Raw genomic sequence first — 25,837 nt, forward strand, 5'->3', positions numbered from 1 at the left:
AACCGACAGCCAACTGACAGCCAACCGACAGCCAACCGACAGTCAACCGACAGTCAACCGACAGACAACCGACAGACAACCGACAGTCAACCGACAGACAACCGACAGACAACCAACAGTCAACCGACAGACAACCGACAGACAACCGACAGACAACCGACAGTCAACCGACAGACAACCGACAGACAACCGACAGTCAACCGACAGACAACCGACAGACAACCAACAGTCAACCGACAGACAACCGACAGACAACCGACAGCCAACCGACGGCCACCTACAGCCAACCTACGGCCAACCGACAGCCAACTGACGGCCAACCGACGACCAACCGACAGCACGGTGGGTCAAAACTACCCCGTTTTAAGACGGTTTAGCGTCGACTAGCGTTTAAGGCTAGCGCGTAACAAAACACGTCGAAAACAAGAGCGAGCTCTTCTCTCCATCTCTTGAGAGGAGGACTGACTCACTCAAGACCGGTGTGGTAGGGGGCGTAGGAAATGGGCCAAACAGGCACCAAGCTTACGGGAGACAGGAGGGGACGGGGGACTGAGGCTGTGTCTCGACACTCAACAAAATGGCATCCCTTTCTCCATCCCTCCCTCCTTCCCTTTATGACCTTTAAGTCAGGTACAAACAGATACGGCTGAAGCCTGATCCCGATCACCTCCTGATGGATCAGCGATCACAGAGGAGGCGCTGTGTAGCAGTCAACCCCGCTAGCGCCCCCTATAGACACCCCTAGATGCCCCCTAGATGCCCCTAGACGCCCCTAGATGCCCCTAGATGCCCCTATATACCCCTAGACGCCCACTAGATGCCCTAGATATGGTTTTAAGCCCTAGGTTTTAAAAGCATGACGGACAATAGGCCGTTATCCGATAGGCTAGGACAAACACACCCACACACACACACACACACAACCACCGTCTTAATACCCCTTAATACCTGTCTTAATACCCTACTAAACCCTTTCAGATCTAGAAGTATCCGGGGGGGGTGGCGGGAGTAGGGGGGGTCGTGTCAGGACAGAGGTGAAGGGACTGTTAACTAGTCAACAACTAGTCACCTGGTGTGTGTGAGGGCAAGTCTAACTACTCAACTACTAATCAGCTGGTCACAGTGGAGACACAGCCCTGGGTGTGTAGTATGTGGGTTGGCGGGACTAGGGGGGGTCGTGTCAGGACAGAGGTGAAGGGACAGTTAACTAGTCTAACTAGTCAACTACTTGTCACCTGGTCACAGTGAAGACACAGCCCTGGGTGTGTGTGTGTGTGTGGGCAAGGCGGTCGCAAGGCGGTCGCTACGAGGCGTCTGTACCTCGGCGAGCGCGGTCCGGGCGAGGACACACGCATTCCTCCGCAGTCAGCAACATGACTGAGGGCCGGGGCCGCATGCCTGCAGCTGCCGCAGTCCCGCAGTCCCCCCCCCCCCCCCCCCGCACCCCCGACCCCCCCCCCCCACCGCCCCTAAAGAATGCACTTACCTCAAACTCTCCCTGTCAACGTTCACATACAAAAACACATAAGCAAGCAAGTCCTGTTCTACTTTTTTCTTTTTTCTCTTTAAAAACAACAAAACAATTAATCAATCAAATCAATCAAATCAATCCTGCAAAAATCAATCAAAAGAGAATGAGAGACACTTATAAAAGAGAAGAAACCAACAATAACAACAACAACAAAAACGTCTAAGAATTCCAAGAGGTTTAAGGAGAAGACTAAAAATCAATGACAGAGAAAGAAAGAAAGAAAGAAAGAGAGAGAAAGAGAAAGGTCTAACGGAAGAAAAAAAAAAAAAAAAAAAAAAAAATGAATAACAAAATAAACTTACAACTTTATAAGGTTCAGGAAAGAGAGGGGAGTTGGCTGGAAAGGCCTCTCCACCTCCCTGCTGGATTTCTTGATTTCGCCTTTCTCTTTCTTTCATACGGAGCACATTCCGGTCTTCACGGTTCATGTTGCTAACAACAGAGACAGAGAGTCACTAAGCGTGGAGGAGGAGAGAGAGAATAGCAGCTTCCAAACAACGACTCTCTGGCTCTACAGTCAGACAAACACCACAAGTGATGCTAGCAAAAAGAATTACACAAAAAAAGGGTTCAAATTCAAAACAACAACTTTGGGCTAAGGGGGGGATGGGGGGGGAGGGGAGGGAGGGAGGGAGGGCATGTTTTAAAATTGAAAAGGACAACAATATCTACACAAACAAACCAATAAAAGTCTGTCAACTTGTCAACAACAACAATTACGATTTTTCTTGGTGATAAAACACAACTAAGAGAGATAAGAGACGTATGAAGTAGAGAGCTGAATGTGAGGAGGAACGGCGGGGTTAGAAATGGAACAGTTAGGTGAATGGAGAGTTGATGGAAATTAGCATTTGAATCGCTCGCGTCGTCCAGCGACATTTTCTACACAGCAGCCTTCCCTGAGAGAAGGACTCAAAGACGGAAATAACATTCACCACAAATCATATAATGTCATGGTTTCTTGTCCCGCCTCCCCCCCCCCCCCCCATCCCAAGAATGTAGGGTAGGCTACTCTGACAAATAAGATGTGGGAGTTTTGCATCCAGGCCAAGGTGCTGTAAGTGTAAGTGTGTGAGTGTGTAAGTGTGTGGCTGAGGGGACGACCTGCCAACCAGACCCGTCGTCACTGTTGTTGCTGCTACAGCCTCCTCAATCACTACCGCTGTACATACGCACGCACACACACACACACACACGCACACACGCACACACGCACACAATCATTAACAGCCTCACGGTGACATCCCAGGGGAACACTGTACACACACACGCAGTCACGCACGCACACACGCACACACACACACACGCACATCCCAGGGGAACACTGTGTACACACACACACACACATACGCACACACAACACACGCTCGCACACACGCACATCCCAGGGGAATGCTGTACACACACACGCACACACGCACACACACACACAAACAGACACTCACGCACTTTCATTCATTAAAATCACAAATAAATGGACCTTAAAACAACTTTACCAGGGTTTTCAGCCGATCAACTGGCAGTTAAACCGCCTATATATGTATATAGCCTAGCCGAATGTGAACGATGGTGTTCAGAACGACGGCGACTGTTACTCATAGTTAACTAAGTCAACAATGTCAAGATCCCCTGAAGAAAGAAAGAAAAGAAAGGTGGAAAAAGGCAAAGAAAACAAAAGCGAAAAAGCCAAGAGGGTAAAACAAGCTCTTTAGTCATTATAAAGGTCAGTCGTGTCGTCACGTCGACAGGTTGTCACGGCGACTACTATGACAGGTTGTTTACGGGTGAAAGTTTCTCAAATATTTGCTCGCTAGTTTGCAGACATACTTCCAACGCCTGCTGCTCTGTCGAGCTGGGAGAAGAGAGAAGAGGACAACAGTGATTAACAACCTGTTGACAGTCAAATTGCTGCCCCTGTCCCCTATCCCTCCCTCCCTCCCTCCCTCCCTCCCTGCCACCTTTAAAACACAGGCCCGGCACATGTGTGCTGTCGTCCCCTGTCCCCTATCCCTCCCTCCCTCCCTCCCTCCCACCTTTAAAACACAGCCCCTGCACATGTGTGCTGTCGTCCCCCGTCTCCGATCCCTCCCTCCCTCCCTCCCTCCCACCTTTAAAACACAGCCCCTGCACATGTGTGCTGTCGTCCCCTGTCTCCGATCCCTCCCTCCCTCCCTCCCACCTTTAAAACACAGCCCCTGCACATGTGTGCTGTCGTCCCCCGTCCCCATCCCTCCCTCCCTCCCACCTTTAAAACACAGCCCCTGCACATGTGTGCTGTTGTCCCCCCCCCCGATCTCTCCCTCCTCTCCCTCCCACCTTTAAAACACAGCCCCTGCACATGTGTGCTGTCGTCGTCGTCCCCTATCCCTCCCTACCACCCCCCCTCCCTCCCTCCCTAAAACACAGCCCCTGCACATGTGTGCTGTTGTCCCCCCCCCCCATCTCTCCCTCCTCTCCCTCCCACCTTTAAAACACAGCCCCTGCACATGTGTGCTGTCGTCGTCGTCGTCCCCTATCCCTCCCTACCCCCCCCCCCTCCCTCCCTCCCTAAAACACAGGCCCGGCACATGTGTGCTGTCGTCCCCTGTTCCTCCCCCCCCTCCCCTCCCTCCCCTCCCACCTTTAAAACACAGCCCCTGCACATGTGTGCTGTTGTCCCCTGTCCCCGATACCAATCCCTCCGCTCCTACCCTCCCTCCCCTCCCCTCCCTCCCACCTTTAAAACACAGCCCCTGCACATGTGTGCTGTTGAACCGTTTCCCAGGCGAGGCTAATACTGGCTGTCTACCAGGGGAGGCCAGCGGCGGTAGAAATCAGAGGCCAGGCTCGTCGTAACGCACAGAAGAACGAACGTGTGGCCGTCCGTCCGTATTCACGATTTCTCCGTCTAAAAAAACAACAACACGCGGTTGAGTTTGACACCGTTCCTCGTTCCCCCCCTCCCCGTGCGTTTTACAACGAGCCCTGTCTGTCTGTCTGTCCTCCGATTCTTCTACCTCCGCCCAGCCTCTAACCTCCGCCCCTGGTGTTTCACACACTGCTCTGCTGTTACTCCTCTTCCCTCCTCTGGAAAGTCGTAAACATGTCAAACTCTCAGACGCTTCAGCTGCACTGCTGCTGTCTTACAGTTGGCCAAGACCGGCGGTGGAGCCAACTGGCGACGAACCAAAAACTAGTGCAAAAACGAAGGCCCCTAAAAAACCAGAACATACCTCCTCTCCTTAAATGACTTTAATGTGTTTGAAATGGACACAGGCCAGGTGTGCGTTGTGTTTCAACCCCCAGGTGGGGTCTGTCTGTCTGTCTGTCTGTCTGTCTGTCTGTCTGGGCCTGAGGGGCGGGCGTCCATGTTGAGAACAGGGATGAGTCATCGGCCTCCATTAACACCATAGTCAGGAGGAGGCAGAAAGCCATAGCTGGTAGGGTCAGGAGGTAGGAGGAGGCAGAAAGCCATAGCTGGTAGGGTCAGGAGGTAGGAGGAGGCAGAAAGCCATAGCTGGTAGGGTCAGGAGGAGGAGGCAGAAAGCCATAGCTGGTAGGGTCAGGATGAGGCAGGAAGCCATAACCGGTAGGGACACACACTTTCTGTTTGTTCACCATTAAAATATCCTTTTTACAATCCACTCAACATCGCCTTTCGCCCAAGCTCATATTTGGGCTGTTAGACAGCTAAGTGCCCTTATAAGATAGGGACAAACGGGGGGAGGGAGAGGTAACCCAGCCAAATAAAACACAACTACGTAGGAAACCTCAGATAAGGGAGTAGGGTAGTAGGGGCTCTCTAGCTAAAAAGGTTAACTAAAAGGATTCAGCGTCTAAATGATGATCATGATGATGAGAGGGATTTCGTGTGTGTGTGTCGTATGTTAACGAGGTGCATTAGGGTGTGTGAATGGGCTGTTGTTTGGTCAGACAAAAGCTGAATGATCAGATGCTCTCTGTCCCTAGTCCTGGGTAAACGTGGCTCAGCCCGTCCACACCCACGCTAATTACCTCCGCTGTGTGTGTTACAACTTATTAGGCAAGTAGGGGGGTTTGGTAAGGACAACCAGCAGGTCGTCATTATCATCCTCATCATCATCATCATCATCATCATCGACTAGGCCGAACAACAAACTGAGGCCTCAACAGCACCTGTGCGTACATTACATAGGCCCCTAGTTACATTACATAGGCCCCTAGTTACATTACATAGGCCCCTAGTTACATACATTACATAGGCCCCTAGTTACATACATTACATAGGCCCCTAGGCCTCTAGTTCCATTACATAGGCCCCTAGACCTCTAGTTCCATTACATAGGCCCCTAGACCTCTAGTTCCATTACATAGGCCCCTAGGCCTCTAGTTACATTACATAGGCCCCTAGGCCTCTAGTTACATTACATAGGCCCCTAGGCCTCTAGTTACATTACATAGGCCCCTAGTTACATTACACAGGCCTACCTAGCTACATGACATCATGCAGGCCTAACCCAAGGCCAGAGGCATACGTCGTTAAGTCAAGTGTGATCAGTAAATCAGTCTCTTCCATTACCCAAATGGTGCCAAACTGGAACTGGAAGTTTTCAGTACCGGGCCCTGAAGGCGTGTGCATGTACACACTTGTATTTACAAGATAAAACTACAAAAAAAACGACTATGTTTAGGCCTCTACTATGGGGAGGCAAAGTCTCACAGACCTACAAGCTGGCCCTGACTTGTATACAGAACGCTACAAAGTGACGATACGATGAGTTACATGGAAAATGACAATGACTTCCACAAACAGGACTCTTCCTTTCTCTGGCACTGCGATCGCTAATAGTAGCTACATGTTCTCATCAGAGTTTTTACTTTAGGCTAGTTGATGTATAGGCTAGTTGATGTACTTGTGAACTTGATGAATATATGACTGTAGTTTCCCCAGTAGAACACACTTAAGCACGTCTGATATTAAAGCTTTAAAGCTAATTAGCCCTACTTTGTTAATTCGTGATAGTGTTGATTTCTTTAGGCCCCATCCCTGCTAGCGGTTAGCTGTTAGCTTAGCCATCATTAATTAAGTTCACAGCATCCCTAACACTTAGAACCTAGCCCAGGGAATGTGTTAGCACAACGCTAGCTAGCTACAACAGCCTACTATGTTCTATGGGTGACAGCTAGCGAACGCAGTAACAGAGCAAGGCCTGACCCTGTTTGTGAAGGGCCAAAGTCTGATTGGCTGAAGAGGAGGTAACTGGGAAGTCATAGGACTTAACTAGTACTAGGCCTCTGTCCTTAACTCACACCCAGGTATAGGACGCACACACACTCACACACACACACTCACACACACTCACACACACTCACACACACACACACTCTCACACACTCTCACACACTCTCTCACACACACACACACACACACACACAAATTAGTACTAGGCCTATGTCCTTAACTCACACACACACACACACACACACACACACACACACACACAAATAAGGGATTGCTAGGCATGAATGGCCCAGGCCTCTAAGAGAAACGACCATTGACACACATTTCTTAAACTAGCTTAAGTAGTAAAAAGGGGTCAGGCTCTAAGACAGGCAGGGAGGCAGGCTTGATACAATTAACATGACATGACTGTACAACGCAGCCGCCCGGTGTTACAACACTATGAGAGAAACAACCCAACTGTGTGTGTGTGTGTGTGTGTGTGTGTGTGTGTGTGTGTAGCTTACCCTAGCAGGGCGGCCATGGCCGACAGCACTGAAACATTGGGAGTAGGGGGTGCAGTGAAACTCCAGGGGTTTCACAACAAGTCCTGTCCTGTCCTGCCAGCCTGCCTGTGTGACCTGGAACAAACTCCCTTTAGAAAAATGAATAAATAATAAAAATGACGAGTCGACACCACCAACTTCACGGTTTTTCAAGAACAGGAGGAGGAGGGGGGGGGGGGGGAGCCGGGGGCTCTTCCTGATAGCTGAGATCGAGTGCTTCACGCTAGAGGCGACGGTAGTCAGTACAGTATTTCCTTAGAGTGGAGAGACAGAGACAGACAGAGCTGACTTAGGGAGGGGAGGGGCCACTGCCTGCTCCTTCACGGGAGATACCACCCCGGTGGAACTGCGGGGGGAGCAGGGGGGGGGTCTGAAGGACAGGGACAATAGGTGAAGTTGAGAGAGGGGGGTGGAGGAGGAGGGGGGGGTCTTTTGTGTGAGTGTGTGAAGTGTGTGTGTGTGAGAAGTGTGTGAAGTGTGTGTGTGAGAAGTGTGTGAAGTGTGTGTAAGAGAGAGAGAGAGAGAGATGGGGGGGGGATGTGCATGAGCGCACAATGTGCCAAAGACTCTCGGAGGTGTGTGTGAGATGAAACCCATCAGAGCAAATTAAATCTTCATCCGGGCTTCAGGGGGGAAAACAGCGCTGACAGGAGCTTAGGGAATCTCTGTATCCGAGGGTAATTCAATGGAAAAACACTTCCAATGATACATTCCCCCCCAGTAGCTAGCAATACCCCAGCCATCACTCACTGCTCAAACGCAGGGTCGTTGAAGAGCCTTGTTAGCACACCACCAGATACAGAAACAAAGAAATCTATCGCTTCTGAACTGATTCATCTCATAACAGCCTTGTTTAAAAGACCCAAGAAGGGGTGAAAGGAAATATAAATGGATGGATTACTTATTTTATAATTTGAATATACACAGGCCTACAAAAATGATAAACTTGGTAGTTGCTTGACTCTAGTAACAGAGCAACAGAGGTAAAACACACACCGATCAGTAGATCAGGGAACAAAGTCCTCCCCCTCTCTCTTCCGTAAAGTGGAACGTTCCATCTCGTCCTCCATATAAGGGCATGTTATTTTATACCGTTGAGCCTCTCCTCCTTGTGATGTCACAGACGACCAGGGCCAACCAGCCAACCAGGGCCGGCCTTCCCGTCAACAACCTCCCCCACCCCCCCCCCACTACACCCTGGAGCACAGGGGCAAACCAGAAGCTGTGTCTTTTAAAGGGACAGGCACACGTTTAAAAAAAAACAAAAAGGAAAAAAAGGAAATCTAACAACCAGAGCAGACAGGGGAGGAGAGGGGCCATACTCGGAGGAGAAGTCACCCCCTCCCGCGTAGCTAGCCTCTGACGCTAACAACCCAACGATGATGACACACACAGGAGAAATGTGACCATCGCTTCACGAGACGAAAACTAGCTTCATTATTCTTGGAACAACAAACACTATTACCTCATTCTTAAATCCCCAGCTGAGCAGTTAGTTACCAGACTACAAAACCAACAAACAAACAAAAGCCCAGAGTCGACAACTACATACTTCTCTTTTTTATCGAAAGGGAAAAGAAGAGACAGAACTAAAAGAGAGAGATAGAAACCAAACAGAAGGGGAAATAAAATACGACGTGTGAGGATTGATGGGGCTTTCGCACCAAAGAGGTGACAGGTTAAACGTCGGTTGGAAACGCGCCGCACAACCGACGCACGTCATCGACGGCCCTCCGTTGCATCAACCGAGGAGGAGGTTTTGCCTTTTGCTCTACTGCGAACTTGTTAACAAGCGCTCAAACTCAAACGGGCACAGCGTCAAACAAGCCTTCGCAAAACCAGTTCAGAGAAGTCGACCCGTATTAAACAACGACAACAACAAAAGAAGCCTTCTTCTTCTTTATTATCTCTGGCAGCATCTGCATGAGAAGACGCCCTGGCCCGTCACTGCTGATCACGGTCGTCTGTGACGTGGGAGGTGACGGGGATACTAGGGGGTCCGACACACACGCACACACACACACACGCGCACACAGGCACACACACAGAGGCACACACACACACAGGCACACGTACGGACACACAGACACGCACACACACACAGGCACACAGACACACAGACACGCACACACAGGCACACACACACACACACACTGGCACACAGACACAGGCACACACACGCGCACAGGCACACAGACACACACACACACACACACAAGCTGTCTGTGGCACACATACAGACAGTGAGACACACACACACACACACACAGGCACACACACACAGACACAGGCACACACACACACACACGACAGACACACACAGACGCACACACACAGGCACACAGGCGCACACACACACACAGGCACACAGACACACGCACGCACAAGCTGTCTGTGACGTGGGCAGATGACGGTGATACTAGGGGATCCGACACACACACACACACACACACACACACACACGCACACACACACGCGCACACACACACACACACACACACACACCACTAATGGACACAGCACAGGGGCCTACGTGGCCCAGCACAACCTAAGTGAAGCCATTACCTCTGCAGGTTTATTGTCCACTTTTATCCTCCTGAATATGAACATTAAGCTGAACAGTCAAACTAGAGGTCGTAAACGCAACAGGTTCGATGGGGGAGCACAAGAATATCAGCAGCCATTTTAGCTGACAACGCTTTTACCTGAAGTGACTGATATCGCAGTGAGTGCGGAGTCTGCGTACATTTTTCAGTACGCCAGGCAGCGGGAATCAAACCCTCAACCTAAAGTGTCACCATCGCCGTGACAGTCTCTACCAACTGAGCCACAGAGGACCACAGAAAGTAGCCTAACACAAGCTGGCCTAATACTTTAGGCTCAGCTTAGCTGTTTAACTGTTTAACTTGCTCCTCTTGTAGTTGTTGTGGCTTAGTCGGATGTCTAGGAGCCAGACTGTCTCGGTGCTTGGACACTACCTGTGACTGTCACAGCTGCAGTCAGGACAATACACTGAGTTCTGACTGTTAGCAGGGCGTGTGTGGCTCAACTGGTAGAGCCGGCGTCTAACGATCACAAAGTCAGCAGCTCGCAGCGGTTCGAAATCCCCGGTGGGGGGGCCATGTGTCAAAGTGTCCCTGAGCAAGGCACTAAACCCCTATTTGCTCCGGGGGGGGGGTCGCCTAATGGCTGTGACCCCTTTGCCTAGACGCCCCCCCCCCCGCCTATAGAGCATGAATGCATTTCGTTGTACGTCGTGCAATGACAAAAAACGTTTAATCCCTTTCCTTATAGCTGTAACTGTGGCAAATTCAACAACAACATCAACTAATTTTCTACTCAGTGTAGAAAGAGAAAGCACATTCGTAAAGCGCGTCGAGAAGCTTAGAACATGTTAGGCCTGTGGCCTGGGGTGGTCCAGCACCGCGGTCTACAGTGTACACATTATGCCCATGTCGGCATGGGTTCAAATCCGGCCCAAGCCCTGCTGACATACCCTCTCTCTCCCTTCTTCTCCTTACTTTCCTGTCTGTCTTCACTGTATCTGTCCAATAAGATGAAAAAATATGAGTGGGACAGAAAACCAAAATAAAGAACACGTTAGGCCTAAGACAGAAGAACCACTCCAAACACTGGAACTCTCTCCCCCAGCCACTCAGAGACTCACCCTCACTCTACACTTTTAAATCCCACCTCAAAACCTACCTGTTCTCCCATGCATACAACAACAACGTCCCCTACCCCTAACCATCTCCCCTAACCCTGCCACCCCCCTCCACCCCTGGACATGCATACAACCTTCCCTACCCCTAACTATCTCCCCTAACCCCTCCACCCCCCTCCCCGCCCTGGACATTGCTGTGCTAATTGTTCCCTGTACCTGTTCGTTAACTCTGTGTGACTATGTGCTCATGTTATCTGTTGCTTGTCGTTTCTGTCAGTGTGTTTTCTGTCTTTCCCATATTGTCAGCGTCTTTGAGCCTCCCAAAAGCGCTAGGCTATATAGATAGTACAACAAAATATTATTAGTATTATTATTGTTGGACGCGCAGGCCTGTTGGATGCGCAAAGGAGGCCACCGTCATTCGTCAAAGTCGGCCAACAACTAACAATTACAGTTCGGCTCGGTTGTAGCGGCCCAACCCGTTTAAACAAGCACTGACTCGGGGCCCTACGACGAGGGGGGAATTCCTGCTGCATCATTCACCGGGTTGTCTCCTCCGTACGTACGGCCTACTTCACCGGTCAGAGAGAGACATCGACCGACGGCCGCTCTCTCTCACTTGAACAGTTGGGGCTATATTTGGGACACTGGCATATCTGTCCGTCTTCGGACCGCAAATAGAAGCGCACTACCTAGGAGGAGGGCACGGTGAGGGCCCTGGACCGTAAATAGAGCAGACTTCATGGAACAAGCATTCTCACTCTCCTCCGTCTGTTAAAGAGTATGAATAGCCGTCCTCGGCCTGTCAGACAGACAGTATCTCTCAGTGTGTGTTGCCAACGAGAACAAGTCGAGTAGTGCGGCTTACCCAGTGACCAGATAGTAGGCTATGTAAGGCCGTATGTAAATATTAAACATATATATGCCATTTAGCTGACGCTTTTATCCAAAGCAACTTGCGTTGCAGTGAGCGCGTGATTTTTTGGTACATATGGTCCCAGAGGGAATCGGACCCACGACCTAAGCGTGGTTAGCGCCATGCTCTACCATGTGAGCCACAGAGAGGAGGGGGGGGGGGCACTCTGGCCCCACACCATGCTCACCTTCCTGCATTCTAGGAAGTATGAAATAATTAATGTCCACTCCACAGTCGTCTATTGAGAGAGACGGCTTAAAAAGCCACACAGACACATTGAAACATTGGGTTAATCAACAAGTCTTTATAGCCTCTCCCTCTCTCTCTCTCCACAATAACTGTGTTTTTAAAAAAGGCCTTACCTTGCAACCAGCCCAGAGAACAAACAAACATCCTAACATAACTTGGCGCAGGAGAAGAACACGGCTTGGCTGGGAGACACATTCTTGCACAACTCACAACTCACTAACACTGGGGGCCAGACAGGAAATGGTTAGCCAGCCGCCGCTGGTTCGCCATTGAGCGAAAAAACCTAAACAGGAAGTGTGAAGGACTTCACACTGTGATGCATGTGAGGCACGTAAACAACAGACCAGACCGACCCCTCCACCACCTCCTCCACCGACCGGTCACATCTACAGAAATCGATACAGTTACTTTAAAACCCTAACCCCTCGAAAAATCACCCACAGCCAATAGTATCCACTGACTACAGGTCTACACCTAATCTCCTGTTACATCAACAACCTGGCAACCGTGAGGCTGCAGGTGTACTTGTCATAACCTGTTCATCAGATGTGACCTTTAAACATATCTCCTTTGTTTACTTTCCAGCAATAAAGACGAGACACTGCTCTGCTGACAGGGAAGGACAGGCATTGGTGAAATTTGGTAATTATGTCGCAAGACACACTTGTGCTTCTCCCCCCCCCCCGCCACTGAAAAACGTAAAATGGCTTCCTTAGACCCAAGCAAGTCCAGTGTTTGGCAATGCCAATTATGGATCTAAGCTGTCATAGGTCCACCCTCACTGTGTTGATTTTATAAGTATACTTAAAGGAAGATAGCTAGGGCTCACATTGAGAGTAGACCCATCAGAAGCATTGCTCAAGTACACACTGGACACTAGCTAGGCTAAATGCTGGCAGAGAAACAAGTAGTTTGGGTAGCCAGATAAGATACACGTGACCAGTGAGAGATGCTAGGTATTGATCAGGTTGGTTTGACACAAAATGATCGACAAAGAAATGGTGGCTGGGGGGTTGTGATGGGCTAACTAACAACGTTGTTGACAATGATCTGGGGGGGGTATCTCACATCCAGAAGCGATGTAGGCAGGTAGGAGAGGAGAGGAGAAGCCACCTGAATTACAGGTTTCTTTCATCGTGGCTTTCTTTTATTGTTGTTTTTGTTTTTGTTTTTTAACAAGCCAAGGGGGGTAGTAAGTTAGCTAGCTAGTGAGTGGAATTTGACTGCTGGATAGTTTTCTATGAATATATATGAATATGACCCTAAAGATGATAGCAGGAACAACAAAGCATTGACCTCATTAGGAAACTGTAAACAGTGCAACAAAAAAACTAAACCTGTCTCACCTATCGAAGCAATAATACACCAGCTATGAGACTTACATGAACCCTAATCAATAGGGAATGAATAAAATGGTGTATGTTTATTTAAAAATACACATATATAACATATCTAACATTGACAATACTGGACAGAATGACTAGTTCTGTCTCTTGTCTGGCCCTGTGTGTCTCTACCACTACTATCATAACAATAATAATAATAATAATAATAATAATAATAATAAACCTTTATTTGTAAAGCACTTTTCCTGCAAACGTTGCAGCTCAAAGTGCTTTAATCGTTATATAAAAATGTAGTCATTTAAAGGCAATATTTAAAAGATGGGTTTTGTAGTTTTTTTTAAACAGACTCGCTGCAACCTGTCCTGATTCAACTGTCAACAAACATCACCCTGTTTAATAAACATATTATATATTATATATATTTAATACAGCCCAGCCTTGACTAAACATCCCTGGTTGTAGTTTGTAGACCATCTTTAGGTGCTTATCTCACCACCGTTAATCGGAAACTTTTATAAAAGGGTGTCACCATGTTATCCATTAGCATTAGCTTAGCGCCAGCTCTGGTGTCACCATGTAGCCGTTAGCATTAGCTTAGCTTAGCGCCAGCTAGCTGTTACTGGAGGCTCTAGAGCCAGGCTAGACAATCTCCCTTCACAACGATAAATAATCTACTTTCCACAGGGAGAAATGACACGATGATGTGCTTAAATGAACAGTGCATATTGATGATTAACAACAGCTAATATAAACATAAACATTTCATGTCGCTTTAATCCCCCCTTACCTCTTGTCTTCTCGTTAGGCCCAAACCATCCTAGCTGCTGGACTAGCCTTTCTCTTTGTCTTTTTAACACTTTAACCACTTTAACACAATGGACACTACGACAAAAGGTAATATTATAAACGAGAATAATTAAAAGTCTAAAAGCCTTCGGGGACAGGCTACATCCTCTCGATCAGATGTCACAGTAAAGCCACAAGCAACAATATCAATCTCCATAATCTGCTCTTTCCATTTTCTCTCCCCTGTTCAACAAAGCAGCTCTGCTGGCCAGCCTGCCTGAGAGCAGCTGAGGGGAGGTATGCAGAGCGCAGGCAGGCGGGCAGACAGACAGGCAGATAGGCAGGCAGGCAGACAGACAGACAGGCGGACAGATAGACAGGCAGGCAGACAGACAGACAGGCAGATAGGCAAACAGGCAGACAGGCGGGCAGACAGACAGGCAGACAGACAGGCAGGCAGGCAGACAGGTAGGCAGACAGACAGACAGGCAGGCTCGCAGACAGACAGGTGGGCAGACAGGCAGGCAGACAGACAGACAGGCAGACAGACAGGCAGATAGACAGGCAGACAGACAGGCGGGCAGACAGACAGGCAGGCTCGCAGACAGACAGGCGGGCAGACAGGCAGGCAGACAGATAGGCAGACAGGCTCGCAGGCAGACAGACAGGCGGGCAGACAGACAGGCTCGCAGGCAGACAGATAGGCAGGCAGACAGATAGGCAGGCAGACAGGCAGACAGGCAGGCAGACAGATAGGCAGGCAGACAGACAGGCGGGCAGACAGACAGGCTCGCGGGCAGACAGACAGACAGGCTCGCGGACAGACAGGCTGGGAGACAGACAGATAGGCAGGCAGGCAGACAGACAGGCAGACAGATAGACAGGCAGGCAGACGGGCAGACGGGCAGACAGACAGGCTCGCGGGCAGACAGGCTGGGAGACAGACAGACAGGCAGATAGGCAGGCAGGCAGACAGACAGACAGACAGGCAGACAGATAGACAGGCAGGCAGACAGACAGATAGGCAGACAGGCAGGCAGATAGGCAGGCAGATAGGCAGACAGGCAGGCAGATAGGCAGACAGGCAGGCAGATAGGCAGGCAGACAGATAGACAGGCAGACAGACAGACAGGGTGCAGGGAGACAGACAGATAGACAGGCAGGCAGACAGACAGATATGCAGGCAGACAGACAGACAGACAGACAGACAGACAGACAGATAGACAGGTAGGCAGACAGACAGGCAGGCAGACAGACAGACAGGCAGGCAGGCAGACAGATAGGCAGGCAGACAGGCAGACAGGCTCGCAGACAGACAGATAGGCAGACAGGGTGCAGGGAGACAGGCAGACAGACAGATAGGCAGACAGACAGATAGACAGGTGGGCAGACAGACAGGCTCGCAGGCAGACAGGCTCGCAGACAGACAGGGTGCAGGGAGACAGACAGGCAGACAGATATGCAGGCAGACAGACAGACAGACAGACAGACAGGCAGACAGATAGGCAGGCAGGCAGACAGGCAGGCAGACAGGCAGGCACACAGACAGACAGACAAACAGACAGACAGACAGGCAGGCAGACAGACAGGTAGACAGATAGGCAGGCAGACAGACAGACAAATAGGCAGGCAGACAGGAAGACAGGCAGGCAGGCAGACAGACAGGCAGGCAGGCAGACAGACAGGCAGACGGGCTCGCAGACAGACAGACAGGCAGGCAGGCAGACAAGCAGGCAGGCAGACAGGCTCGCAGACAGACAGACAGACAGGCAGGCAGATAGGCAGACAGCCAGGCAGACAGACAGACAGACAGGTAGGCAGGCAGACAGACAGATAGGCAGGCAGGCAGACAGATAGGCAGACAGGCAGGCAGACAGACAGACAGACAGGTAGGCAGGCAGACAGACAGACAGACAGATAGGCAGGCAGACAGATAGGCAGGCAGACAGACAGAAAGGCAGACAGGCAGACAGGCATATAGGCAGACAGGCAGGCAGACAGACAAACAGGTAGGCAGGCAGACAGACAGGCAGGCTAGCAGACAGACAGACAGATAGGCAGGCAGACAGATAGGCAGGCAGACAGATAGGCAGGCAGGCAGGCAGACAGACAGAAAGGCAGGCAGTCAGGCAGGCAGATAGGCAGGCAGGTAGACAGACAGGCAGGCAGGCAGACAGACAGATAGGCAGGCAGACAGACAGACAGACAGACAGGCAGGCAGACAGGCAGACAGATAGGCTGGCAGGCAGACAGATAGGCTGACAGGCAGACAGATAGGCAGACAGACAGGTATGCAGGCAGGCAGACAGACAGGCAGACAGATAGGCATGCAGACAGACAGATAGGCAGGCAGGCAGACAGGCAGGCACGCAGACAGACAGATAGGCAGGCAGACAGACAGACAGATAGGCAGGCAGACAGACAGACAGACAGGCAGGCAGGCAGACAGGCAGGCAGGCAGACAGATAGACAGGCAGACAGATAGACAGGCAGACAGACAGATAGGCAGACAGGCAGGCAGACAGACAGGCAGATAGGCAGGCAGGCAGGCAGGCAGGCAGACAGATAGGCAGGCAGACAGACAGGCAGACAGACAGGCAGGCAGACAGACATGGTGCAGACAGACAGGCAGGGTGCAGACAGGCGGACAGACAGACAGGCAGGCAGACAGACATGGTGCAGACAGACTGGCAGACAGACATGGTGCAGACAGACAGGCAGACAGACATGGTGCAGACAGACAGGCAGGGTGCAGACAGGCGGACAGACAGACAGGCAGGCAGACAGACATGGTGCAGACAGACTGGCAGACAGACATGGTGCAGACAGACAGGCAGACATGGTGCAGACAGACAGGCAGACATGGTGCAGACAGACAGGCAGGTTGCTGACGGATCACGTGACCTGAGCCAGGAGTTCATCTGAGAGAGAACAAATTGTTTTTTTCTTCATGTTTTGGTTGTTCTTGCATGTATTCATGTATTCGTGTTTTGCATAATCGAATGAGGCATACGTGATTTAATTAATTACCGTACAATGGTATTATTCTGACCCCTGTAAAGCTCCATTTGACCATAATAAAATATTTTGACATTTTCCACACACACACACACACACACACACACACACACACACACTATTGTATTGTAAAGAAATGTCCAGTTACCCCAATCACATTTTCGTTGGCCTTCTGTGACTAATGAAAATAAATTGTACATAATTGTAACATTTCCAAATATACTAATATAATTTATATAATAATAATATACTAATATAATTTGTATAATGATAATATATAATAATATACTAATATAATTTGTATAATGATAATATATAATAATATACTAATATAATGTGTATAATAATAATATATAATAATTAATTTGTATAATAATAATATACTAATATCATTTGTATAATGATAATATATAATAATATACTAATATAATGTGTATAATAATAATATATAATAATATAATTCGTATAATGATAATATATAATAATATACTAATATAATGTGTATAATAATAATATATAATAATATAATTTGTATAATAATAATATATAATATAATAAAAGTGTCACATGGGAAATCGTTTTATAAAACCCTGCTGTTCATTCATCCATGTGGAAAAAAAACACCAACAGGTGAACAGAGATTAGTTACAAGGATTAGAGACTGAATCTTTATTCTCAAATCTATTCATGACACGTCAGTTAAAAAAACAAAACAAAAAACAATTAAAAGGATTACTACGCATGTAGTAATAACAATATTGGAATTTATGTCATTTTACACACAAATAATATCTACCGTAATTGAAAAGGCAAATTATGTAAAATAGTAGTTTTATGAATATTCAATGACAAGTGTAACAACATATTCAAATGAATAACATTTTCTAATCCTATAAAAAGGGATAAAGCAATGTATCATCCATCAGCTGCACAGGTCTAAACGATGCAAGTAAATAGTCAGTACCAATGTCATGTTTGTGTGTAGCACAGTTTAGCTATATTTTCCTTTTAAAAAGGCAATTTGGACGAAAAAAAAAAAAAAGGTGTAAAAAAATGTTGATGCATCGGCAAATCCAACCTCATCTGTATAATATTTCCCATCTTGTCCTATGAAAGAAGACGTGCATAAAAGCAGAGATATTATAAAACCCTTTGTAGACATTACAACTGTACTCCGCTATCATACCATCAAGTGGAAAATGCAGACGAGAAGAGAGAGATAAGACTAACGGGCGTTACAAATAACAAAATGTCGCCTGACCGCTTCTTAATTACAATTTACACCGTTCACATCCTCCTGTCCAATAGGATCACCCGGGTCCTCCACCCTGGACACCTGTGTAGATCTGAAAGGACTGGATAGGTCTAATGGGCTCTGATAGCAAAAAAAAAGTCAATCTAGCCTCTCACTCAAAAAACCCATTCAGATCGACACAAGTGCAAAGAGAGTTAGGGGGGTTAAGGGGTTGTTTCTGGAAAGGGACATACTTTCTAGGCACCCCCCCCTAAACAGCCACAGACCCTGTGTCCCAATTCACTTCAACACCACCCCCCCCACCCCCCCCTCATAACACAGATTCAAAAGCAACATGATCAGGTTAAGAAGAGCCTATGCTTACACTAATCGTTTGCTTTTAAATCTGTGTTAGGGGGGGGGGGGCGGACAAGGGGGAAAGGAGGAGGGTGGGGGGGGGGAAGGATGGAGAGTCACAGGAGGAACGCTCCCGTCGTTCACATCTTTCAAACGACACAGCTCGGTCTTTCTATTTCTTCTTCTTCTTCTTCTTCGGGGGGCCTTGGTCTGAGCCGCTGCCCCCCCCGGCCGAGTCAGAGTCTGAGGAAGAGGAGGAGGAGGACGAGGAGGAGGAGGAGTCCTCGCTGTCGCTGCTGCTGTCGCTGTCGTCCGAGGAGGAGCTGGAGGAGTCGCTGCTGTCGGAGGAGGAGTCGCTGGAGGAGCTGGACGAGTCGCTGCTGCTGTCCTTCGACCTGGACGCAACAAGAACCACAACCTGTTAGTCCGTAATGGAGCCTGGGGGGGTCTAGTGCAGTGTGATGTTTCCTTTTTTTTAAGCGGGGCAGACAGACACAGAGTTAATGAACAGGTACAGGGAACAATTAGCACAGCAATGTCCAGGGCGGGGAGGGGGGTGGAGGGGTTAGGGGAGATAGTTAGGAGTAGGGAAGGTTGTATGCATGTCCAGGGGTGGAGGGGGGTGGCAGGGTTAGGGGAGATGGTTAGGGGTAGGGGAGGTTGTTGTATGCGTGGGAGAACAGGTAGGTTTTGAGGTGGGATTTAAAAGTGTAGAGTGAGGGTGAGTCTCTGAGTGGCTGGGGGAGAGAGTTCCAGTGTTTGGAGTGGTTCTGTCTTAGGCCTAACATGTTCTTTATTTTGGTTTTCTGTCCCACTCATATTTTTTCATCTTATTGGACAGATACAGTGAAGACAGACAGGAAAGTAAGGAGAAGAAGGGAGAGAGAGAGGGCATGTCAGGCGACAAAACAACAGCCTGTTAGTACGTAATGGAGCCTGGGGAGGGAGCATATCTAGTGCAGGGTGATGTTTCTCCTTTTTTTAAAGTTATTTTTTCTGAGTGGGGCAGTCCCACTCATACTTTTCATTATTTATTGGACAGATATAGTGACAGACAGACAGGAAAGTAAGGAGAAGAAGGGAGAGAGAGAGAGGGCATGTCAGCAGGGCATGGGGCCGGATTTGAACCCATGCTGACATAGGCATTTGTGTGCACTGTAGACCGCGGTGCTAGACCACCGGACCACCCCAGGCCACAGTGTGACGTTTCTAAACGTGGCAGGAAAGATAATGTGGAGCATAGTGCTTCCTTACAGCAGACGGTAAACTATGTGGGCTATCTGTTACAGTCCGACAACATGATTGGTTGCAACCTTTGACATCAGCCCCTGCAGGTAGGGGGGGGGACAGGGATGGAGAGGGGGGGGGGGGGGTTCAAAAGCAAAAGGTGTGACCATTACCTTTTCTTCTTGTTTTTTTTCTCACTGGAGCTTTCTGTTCCTGGTCTGTAAAATGGATGATAATTAAACAATTATTAGCAACCACATTCTATATGATGTGAATCAGGGATAACATAAAAGACACTAAATATACAACCGTATGAATATCACTAATGATGCAACGGAATGGTGTCACCCTGGACACAGTGGAGGAGGTGGCCAATAGGAGGGATGAGGACCAAACTCCTGGCCATCTCTGGACTGTTCTTACTGTATGTAACGTTTCAGATGTCGATTTTATTTGTATTCTATTGTCACTTTATTTTGCTGCTGTTGTTGTTGTTGTTGTTGTTGTTGTTGTTTGTGATGTGAGTTGCTGTAACGTCTTCATTTCTCCTCAGGGATTAATAAAGTACCTATCTACCTAGAATTAGTTCTTTTGCAAGTCAGGGGGAAAATGGCTCCCTCAATGTTCTTTACAAATAGTTGTCTCAAATCCCACCTCTAGATGGCACTGTGTGCCAACCGATATTCTCAAACTAATTTCTCACCGTTGACATCTCAAGTTTCCTAATGATGTGGTAAACATATTCTGCCTATTTAAGAATGTTTAATCAGCAGATAGGACCTCAAATACACACAACCACAGTGTCTGATAACATATAACTAACTTTGATTATAGAGGGAACTAGTGATTGTACAGTCTATTACGTCTCTGCCCAAATGCCCCAGAACTGTGATAATAATAATAATAATAACAACTTTTTATTTATATAGCACTTTTCCTGCAAACGTTGCAGCTAGCTAGTGATAGGGGACATTGCCCATCAGAGGAGGCTGTCTCTGTGGTCACAAATTACATACGTATTGCAATAGTAGTGGTCGTGTAGTGGAAACAATAATTGCTCAACTGTCATGTATGATAGTAGTTGTGGAAAGCTCTCTGGCCTCAAAACAATGACTGTCCTGTAACTGAAGTGGTTGCTATTGGTTACGTAAGTGGATGTGGCTACTGCTACTTACCCTGTGGTGTTGGCTTGTTTATTCTCGTTCTCTTTAAGTTTCTTCTTCATCTCCGTCGTCCTCGTCGGTCTGTGGAGGTATTTCCGTTTCCCCGTGCACTCGTATGTCCAGTGTCCGAACTCCAGACACTTCTGGCAACGTACATTCTGTTTGTTGGCCTCCCTGTGTGTAGAAATAGATATTGATTATCCTCAGCACTCTAAAGGGGCAGTCTGGGATTCAAACAACAATAAAGAAGGTCTCTCTCTCTCTCTCACACCACTGGGTGTGGTGAACAGCTGAGGGATGGGGGGCCGCAGAAATGTTACTAGGGCGGCTGTGGATCAGGAGGGAGAGCCGGCGTCTAATGATCGCATGACCATCACTCTAAATGTGAGGTTATACAGCAACTAATATAATAATTATATGATGATTAATATGATAATAATTGGGCTATGGCTATTCTACTGGCTATATATCGCTTAGTATGGCTGTGTGTGTACTAGACTGTGTGTGTGTACTAGACTGTGTGTGTACTAGACTGTGTGTGTGTGTGAGACGTGTACTAGAATGTGTGTGTGTGACGTGTACTAGACTGTGTGTGTACTATACTGTGTGTGTGTGTACTAGATTGTGTGTGTGTGTGTGTGTGTGTGTGTGTGTACTAGATTGTGTGTGTACTAGATTGTGTGTGTGTGTGTGTGTGTGTGTACTAGACTGTGTGTGTGTGTGTACTAGACTGTGTGTGTGTACTAGACTGTGTGTGTACTAGACTGTGTGTGTGTTTGTGTACTAGACTGTGTGTGTGTGTGTGTGTGTGTGTGTGTGTGTGTGTGTGTGTGTGTGTACTAGACTGTGTGTGTGTGTGTGTGTGTGTGTGTGTGTGTGTGTGTACTAGACTGTGTGTGTGTGTGTGTGTGTGTGTGTGTGTGTACTAGACTGTGTGTGTGTGTGTGTGTGTGTGTGTGTGTGTGTGTGTGTGTGTGTGTGTGTGTGTGTACTACATACATAGTAGCTGGAAACATGGGATCAGCTTAATTGTTGATAAACAAAGCCAGCAGCTAAACGTTACTGTGCTTCGTCTCCTAACGTTACATGGATATTAGCTGTGTTTCATCTGACTGGTGTTTCAGGCCAGTTACGACTCTTTAAGGTCAGCTACAACAGACGAGACAAACAAACTAACTACGTTGCATTGAACAACTCTGATCAGTCCGATCCGATCCGATCCGGCTAGGTAGCTATGCTAGGTGGCTAACGCTATCATCAACACAACTCCAGAGATGCCCTCAGCTCATAGATATGAACCGGTTTCAACAAACTCTCCCGCCACTACAAAGTATAAATAATAATCAATAAACCAAGTTAGACGAAAGACACAATCACACAATCAGAGGTGATATTATAACTTACGCTTGTCTACGGGCAATGATTCTGTGCATGGGAGTCGCCATGATGCCCAGAGAGATGGGCTTCTGTTTCTTCTTCGGTGGTGGTTTACACTTAGGGGTGCGTTCGTCAACTCGCTCTGAAAATCTGATCAGCACTCATGGAACGCCTCTTGTCCAATAAAATTGCTTTGTCTCTTTATGACGTTGAATGCAGTGTGAATGCGGCGCTCTCAGAGCAAGTTTACGAACGCACCCTAGGAGAGACGACCCGATATGGCTCCCGCTGTCTCCTGACCCCTACTGGCCGGGATGACCAACAACACCCACACAACCTGCAGATCTGTCAGATAGAAAATGGTTACATTAATAATGATTAATAATTATAATAATTATAATTATAATTAATAATAATAATGTCATTATATTACATTGTTGATAGAAATGTAAAACAAAGTGTTTCAACAAAGTATGAATTTGTAGGATATTGTTTGGATATAATATATAAGAGGTGTCACACGTCATACACATAGGCTGCACTAGAAATGAGGTTTGACAATCCAGAGCCATATTTGGTAGCAAAACCTCTTTAGATTAGATTAGATTAGATTCAACTTTATTGTCATCGCAGAGTACAAGTACAATACAACGAAATGCCGTTTAGCATCCAAACACTAGTGCAAATAGTGATATAAGGGCATGACATAGATAGAAATAGAACAAGAGGTAGTGATAGGTAATTATGTAATATACAGTAGGTGCAGAGGTGGTATTGTAACATCAGTATAGTTTAGAGGTATATACAGTTATGGGCTATAAACAGTTATGAGCTATGTACAGTGACGTAGTTTATGTACAGTGAGGTAGTTTATGTACAGTGAGGTAGTGAGGTAGTTTATGTACAGTGAGGTAGTGAGGTAGTTTATGTACAGTGAGGTAGTGAGGTAGTTTATGTACAGTGAGGTAGTGAGGTAGTTTATGTACAGTGAGGTAGTGAGGTAGTTTATGTACAGTGAGGTAGTGAGGTAGTTTATGTACAGTGAGGTAGTGAGGTAGTTTATGTACAGTGAGGTAGTGAGGTAGTTTATGTACAGTGAGGTAGTTTATGTACAGTGAGGTAGTGAGGTAGTTTATGTACAGTGAGGTAGTGAGGTAGTTTATGTACAGTGAGGTAGTTTATGTACAGTGAGGTAGTTTATGTACAGTGAGGTAGTGAGGTAGTTTATATACAGTGAGGTAGTTTATGTACAGTGAGGTAGTTTATGTACGGTGAGGTAGTTTATGTACAGTATCTAATGTGCAGTGTTTAAAAGAAGCTATGTCAGGAGACATGTGCAATGTGCAATATACAGTGGTACAAAGGTAGTAATGTAAACATCAGTAGTGCAAAGGTTATAGAGTGATCACATTAACCAGGGATGAGCAGCCGACAGGTATTGTCATTGTCATCATAGTATAGGCATTTTCCATAGTATCCCAAAGTGGGAGGGGGGGGGATACTGAGAGTCAAGTGTGTGTGTGTGTGTGTGTGTGTGTGTGTGGGGGGGGGGGGGATAGTTCAGTGGGTTGTGTGGAGGGGGGATTGGGTGAGGATAGTTCAGTGGGTTGTGTGGAGGGGGGGGATTGGGTGAGGATAGTTCAGTGGTTCTGTGGAGGGGGGGATTGGGTGAGGATGGTCTCAATGGTGCAGCGGTAGAAGCTGGTCAGGATCCTGGTAAACAGCTGGGCAAGAGGCATTCCATGAGTGCTGATCAGATTTCCAGAGCGAGTTTACGAACGCACCCATTATATACAGTTATAATTAATACAGTTATAAATATATACCTCGCCCCGTGGTGGTGTAGCGGTCTACGCACTGGCCGCTAGTGCATGCTGCCCACCGGGGCCGGGGTTCGTATCCCGGCTCGCCAGATCCAGATATGGCCGAGGCACACGGGAAGCGGCATATTGGCCGGCCGCTTCCGAGGGCGGTATAGGAGTATTTCTGGACTGGGATCCGTCGCGCAACACCACCCCCTGGGGTGCCGGAATAACGGTACTGGGCTCGAGGAGCCAGTCAACCTAGTCTGCCTGGCGGCCTCCTCTGGGACTGCCGGCCACGGGGTCGTGCGGCGGATCCTATGCAATAGGCAGGGGATAATTGGATGCTACGTTGGGTTAAATTGGCTACCAAATTGGGTGAAAAAGGGATAAAATCTGAAAAACAAATAATAAAAAAAAAATATATATACCTCTTATTATTATTATTATTATTATTATTATTATTATTATTATTATCATTATTATTATTATTGTTATTATGATATGGTATGATATGATTTGATATGATATGATTTGATATGATATTGTATATTATGATATCTTTTTTTTATGATATATTTTTTTTATATTTGCTGTTCCGTGCTGCTCTGCTGCTGGCTATGTTTTTTTACTGTATATTTCTATGTATTTTGTATTTTGAATTTTGTGGCTGTTTTTGAAACGGCGACCTTGAGTGCCATGAAAGGCGCCTTATAAAATAAATGTATTATTATTATTATTATTATTAGTAGTAGTAGTAGTAGTAGTAGTAGTATATGATATGATATGATATGGTAATATAATGTGGTGACATGATATATGATATATGATATATGATATTCAAGTTGGTCGCTGAAAAGAAGAAGAAGAAGATTATATTCTTATATATTCTATACGTTTCAGTATGCACGCTGCGCCCTCCCACTCTGGTATGGGGACTTCCTGTCCTGTACTCTCCTCGAAAGGTTCCAGAGGCATCTAGAAACACTGAACTCTCGCGAGATCTCCCCCCAACACATTCAGCGCAAACTCGCAGCAGCCCCTCGCCTCTCTCTTGTACCGGCGCACCGCTCCGAGCAGCCCAGTAACAGCCCTCTCATCTCATCTCATCTCTGGATCTGGGATTATTATAATGACTCATAGCAGGGTTTAACATTATACCGGTATACTTTTATACACCTCTCTCTCTCCTCTCTGTATCTTTTTTTTTTTTTTTAACAACCTTGGAGCGTCAATATTAATATTTCCCATTATAATAAAAGCCTGGTAATTCAGTGTTAGACAGTGGAGAGAGGTGTTAGATCATGTCCGTGGTGGGGTTTGACCTGGGCTACCAGAGCTGCTATGTGGCCGTGGCCCGGGCCGGAGGCATCGAGACGGTGGCCAACGAGTACAGCGACCGACAGACGCCGTGAGTACAAC

At 47.5% G+C, this 25,837-nt stretch overlaps 2 protein-coding genes and 1 pseudogene across 3 annotated transcripts in view; 1 reads left to right on the top strand and 2 right to left on the bottom strand.

The window, feature by feature from the left end:
- LOC308174853 (AF4/FMR2 family member 4-like) overlaps nucleotides 1-1,959 on the bottom strand; it is an 18,344-nt pseudogene extending 16,385 nt beyond the window's left edge. Inside the window, exon 1 of the transcript in view lies at nucleotides 1,834-1,959. The product of the transcript in view is annotated as an AF4/FMR2 family member 4-like (transcript). The remainder of the gene's footprint in view (nucleotides 1-1,833) is intronic.
- A 16,041-nt stretch (nucleotides 1,960-18,000) lies between these two features.
- Nucleotides 18,001-22,681, bottom strand: zcchc10 (zinc finger, CCHC domain containing 10; the record flags this gene model as incomplete). Its single annotated transcript, XM_080549715.1, has 4 exons — nucleotides 18,001-19,241; nucleotides 20,247-20,291; nucleotides 21,249-21,410; nucleotides 22,641-22,681. The coding sequence occupies 4 exons, from the start codon at nucleotides 22,679-22,681 to the stop codon at nucleotides 19,019-19,021; spliced, it is 471 nt and encodes a 156-aa protein (XP_080405841.1). The 3' UTR covers nucleotides 18,001-19,018.
- Nucleotides 22,682-25,531: 2,850 nt separating this feature from the next.
- The window catches only part of hspa4a (heat shock protein 4a), a 29,889-nt gene continuing 29,583 nt past the window's right edge, over nucleotides 25,532-25,837 (top strand). The window contains exon 1 of the mRNA XM_080550090.1: nucleotides 25,532-25,826. Coding sequence (XP_080406216.1) covers nucleotides 25,720-25,826 — 107 coding nt within the window. The 5' untranslated portion in view covers nucleotides 25,532-25,719. The remainder of the gene's footprint in view (nucleotides 25,827-25,837) is intronic.

Source organism: Nansenia antarctica (assembly GCF_963989245.1).
Source record: "Nansenia antarctica genome assembly, chromosome: 20".
Taxonomy (NCBI): Eukaryota; Metazoa; Chordata; class Actinopteri; order Argentiniformes; family Microstomatidae; genus Nansenia; species Nansenia antarctica.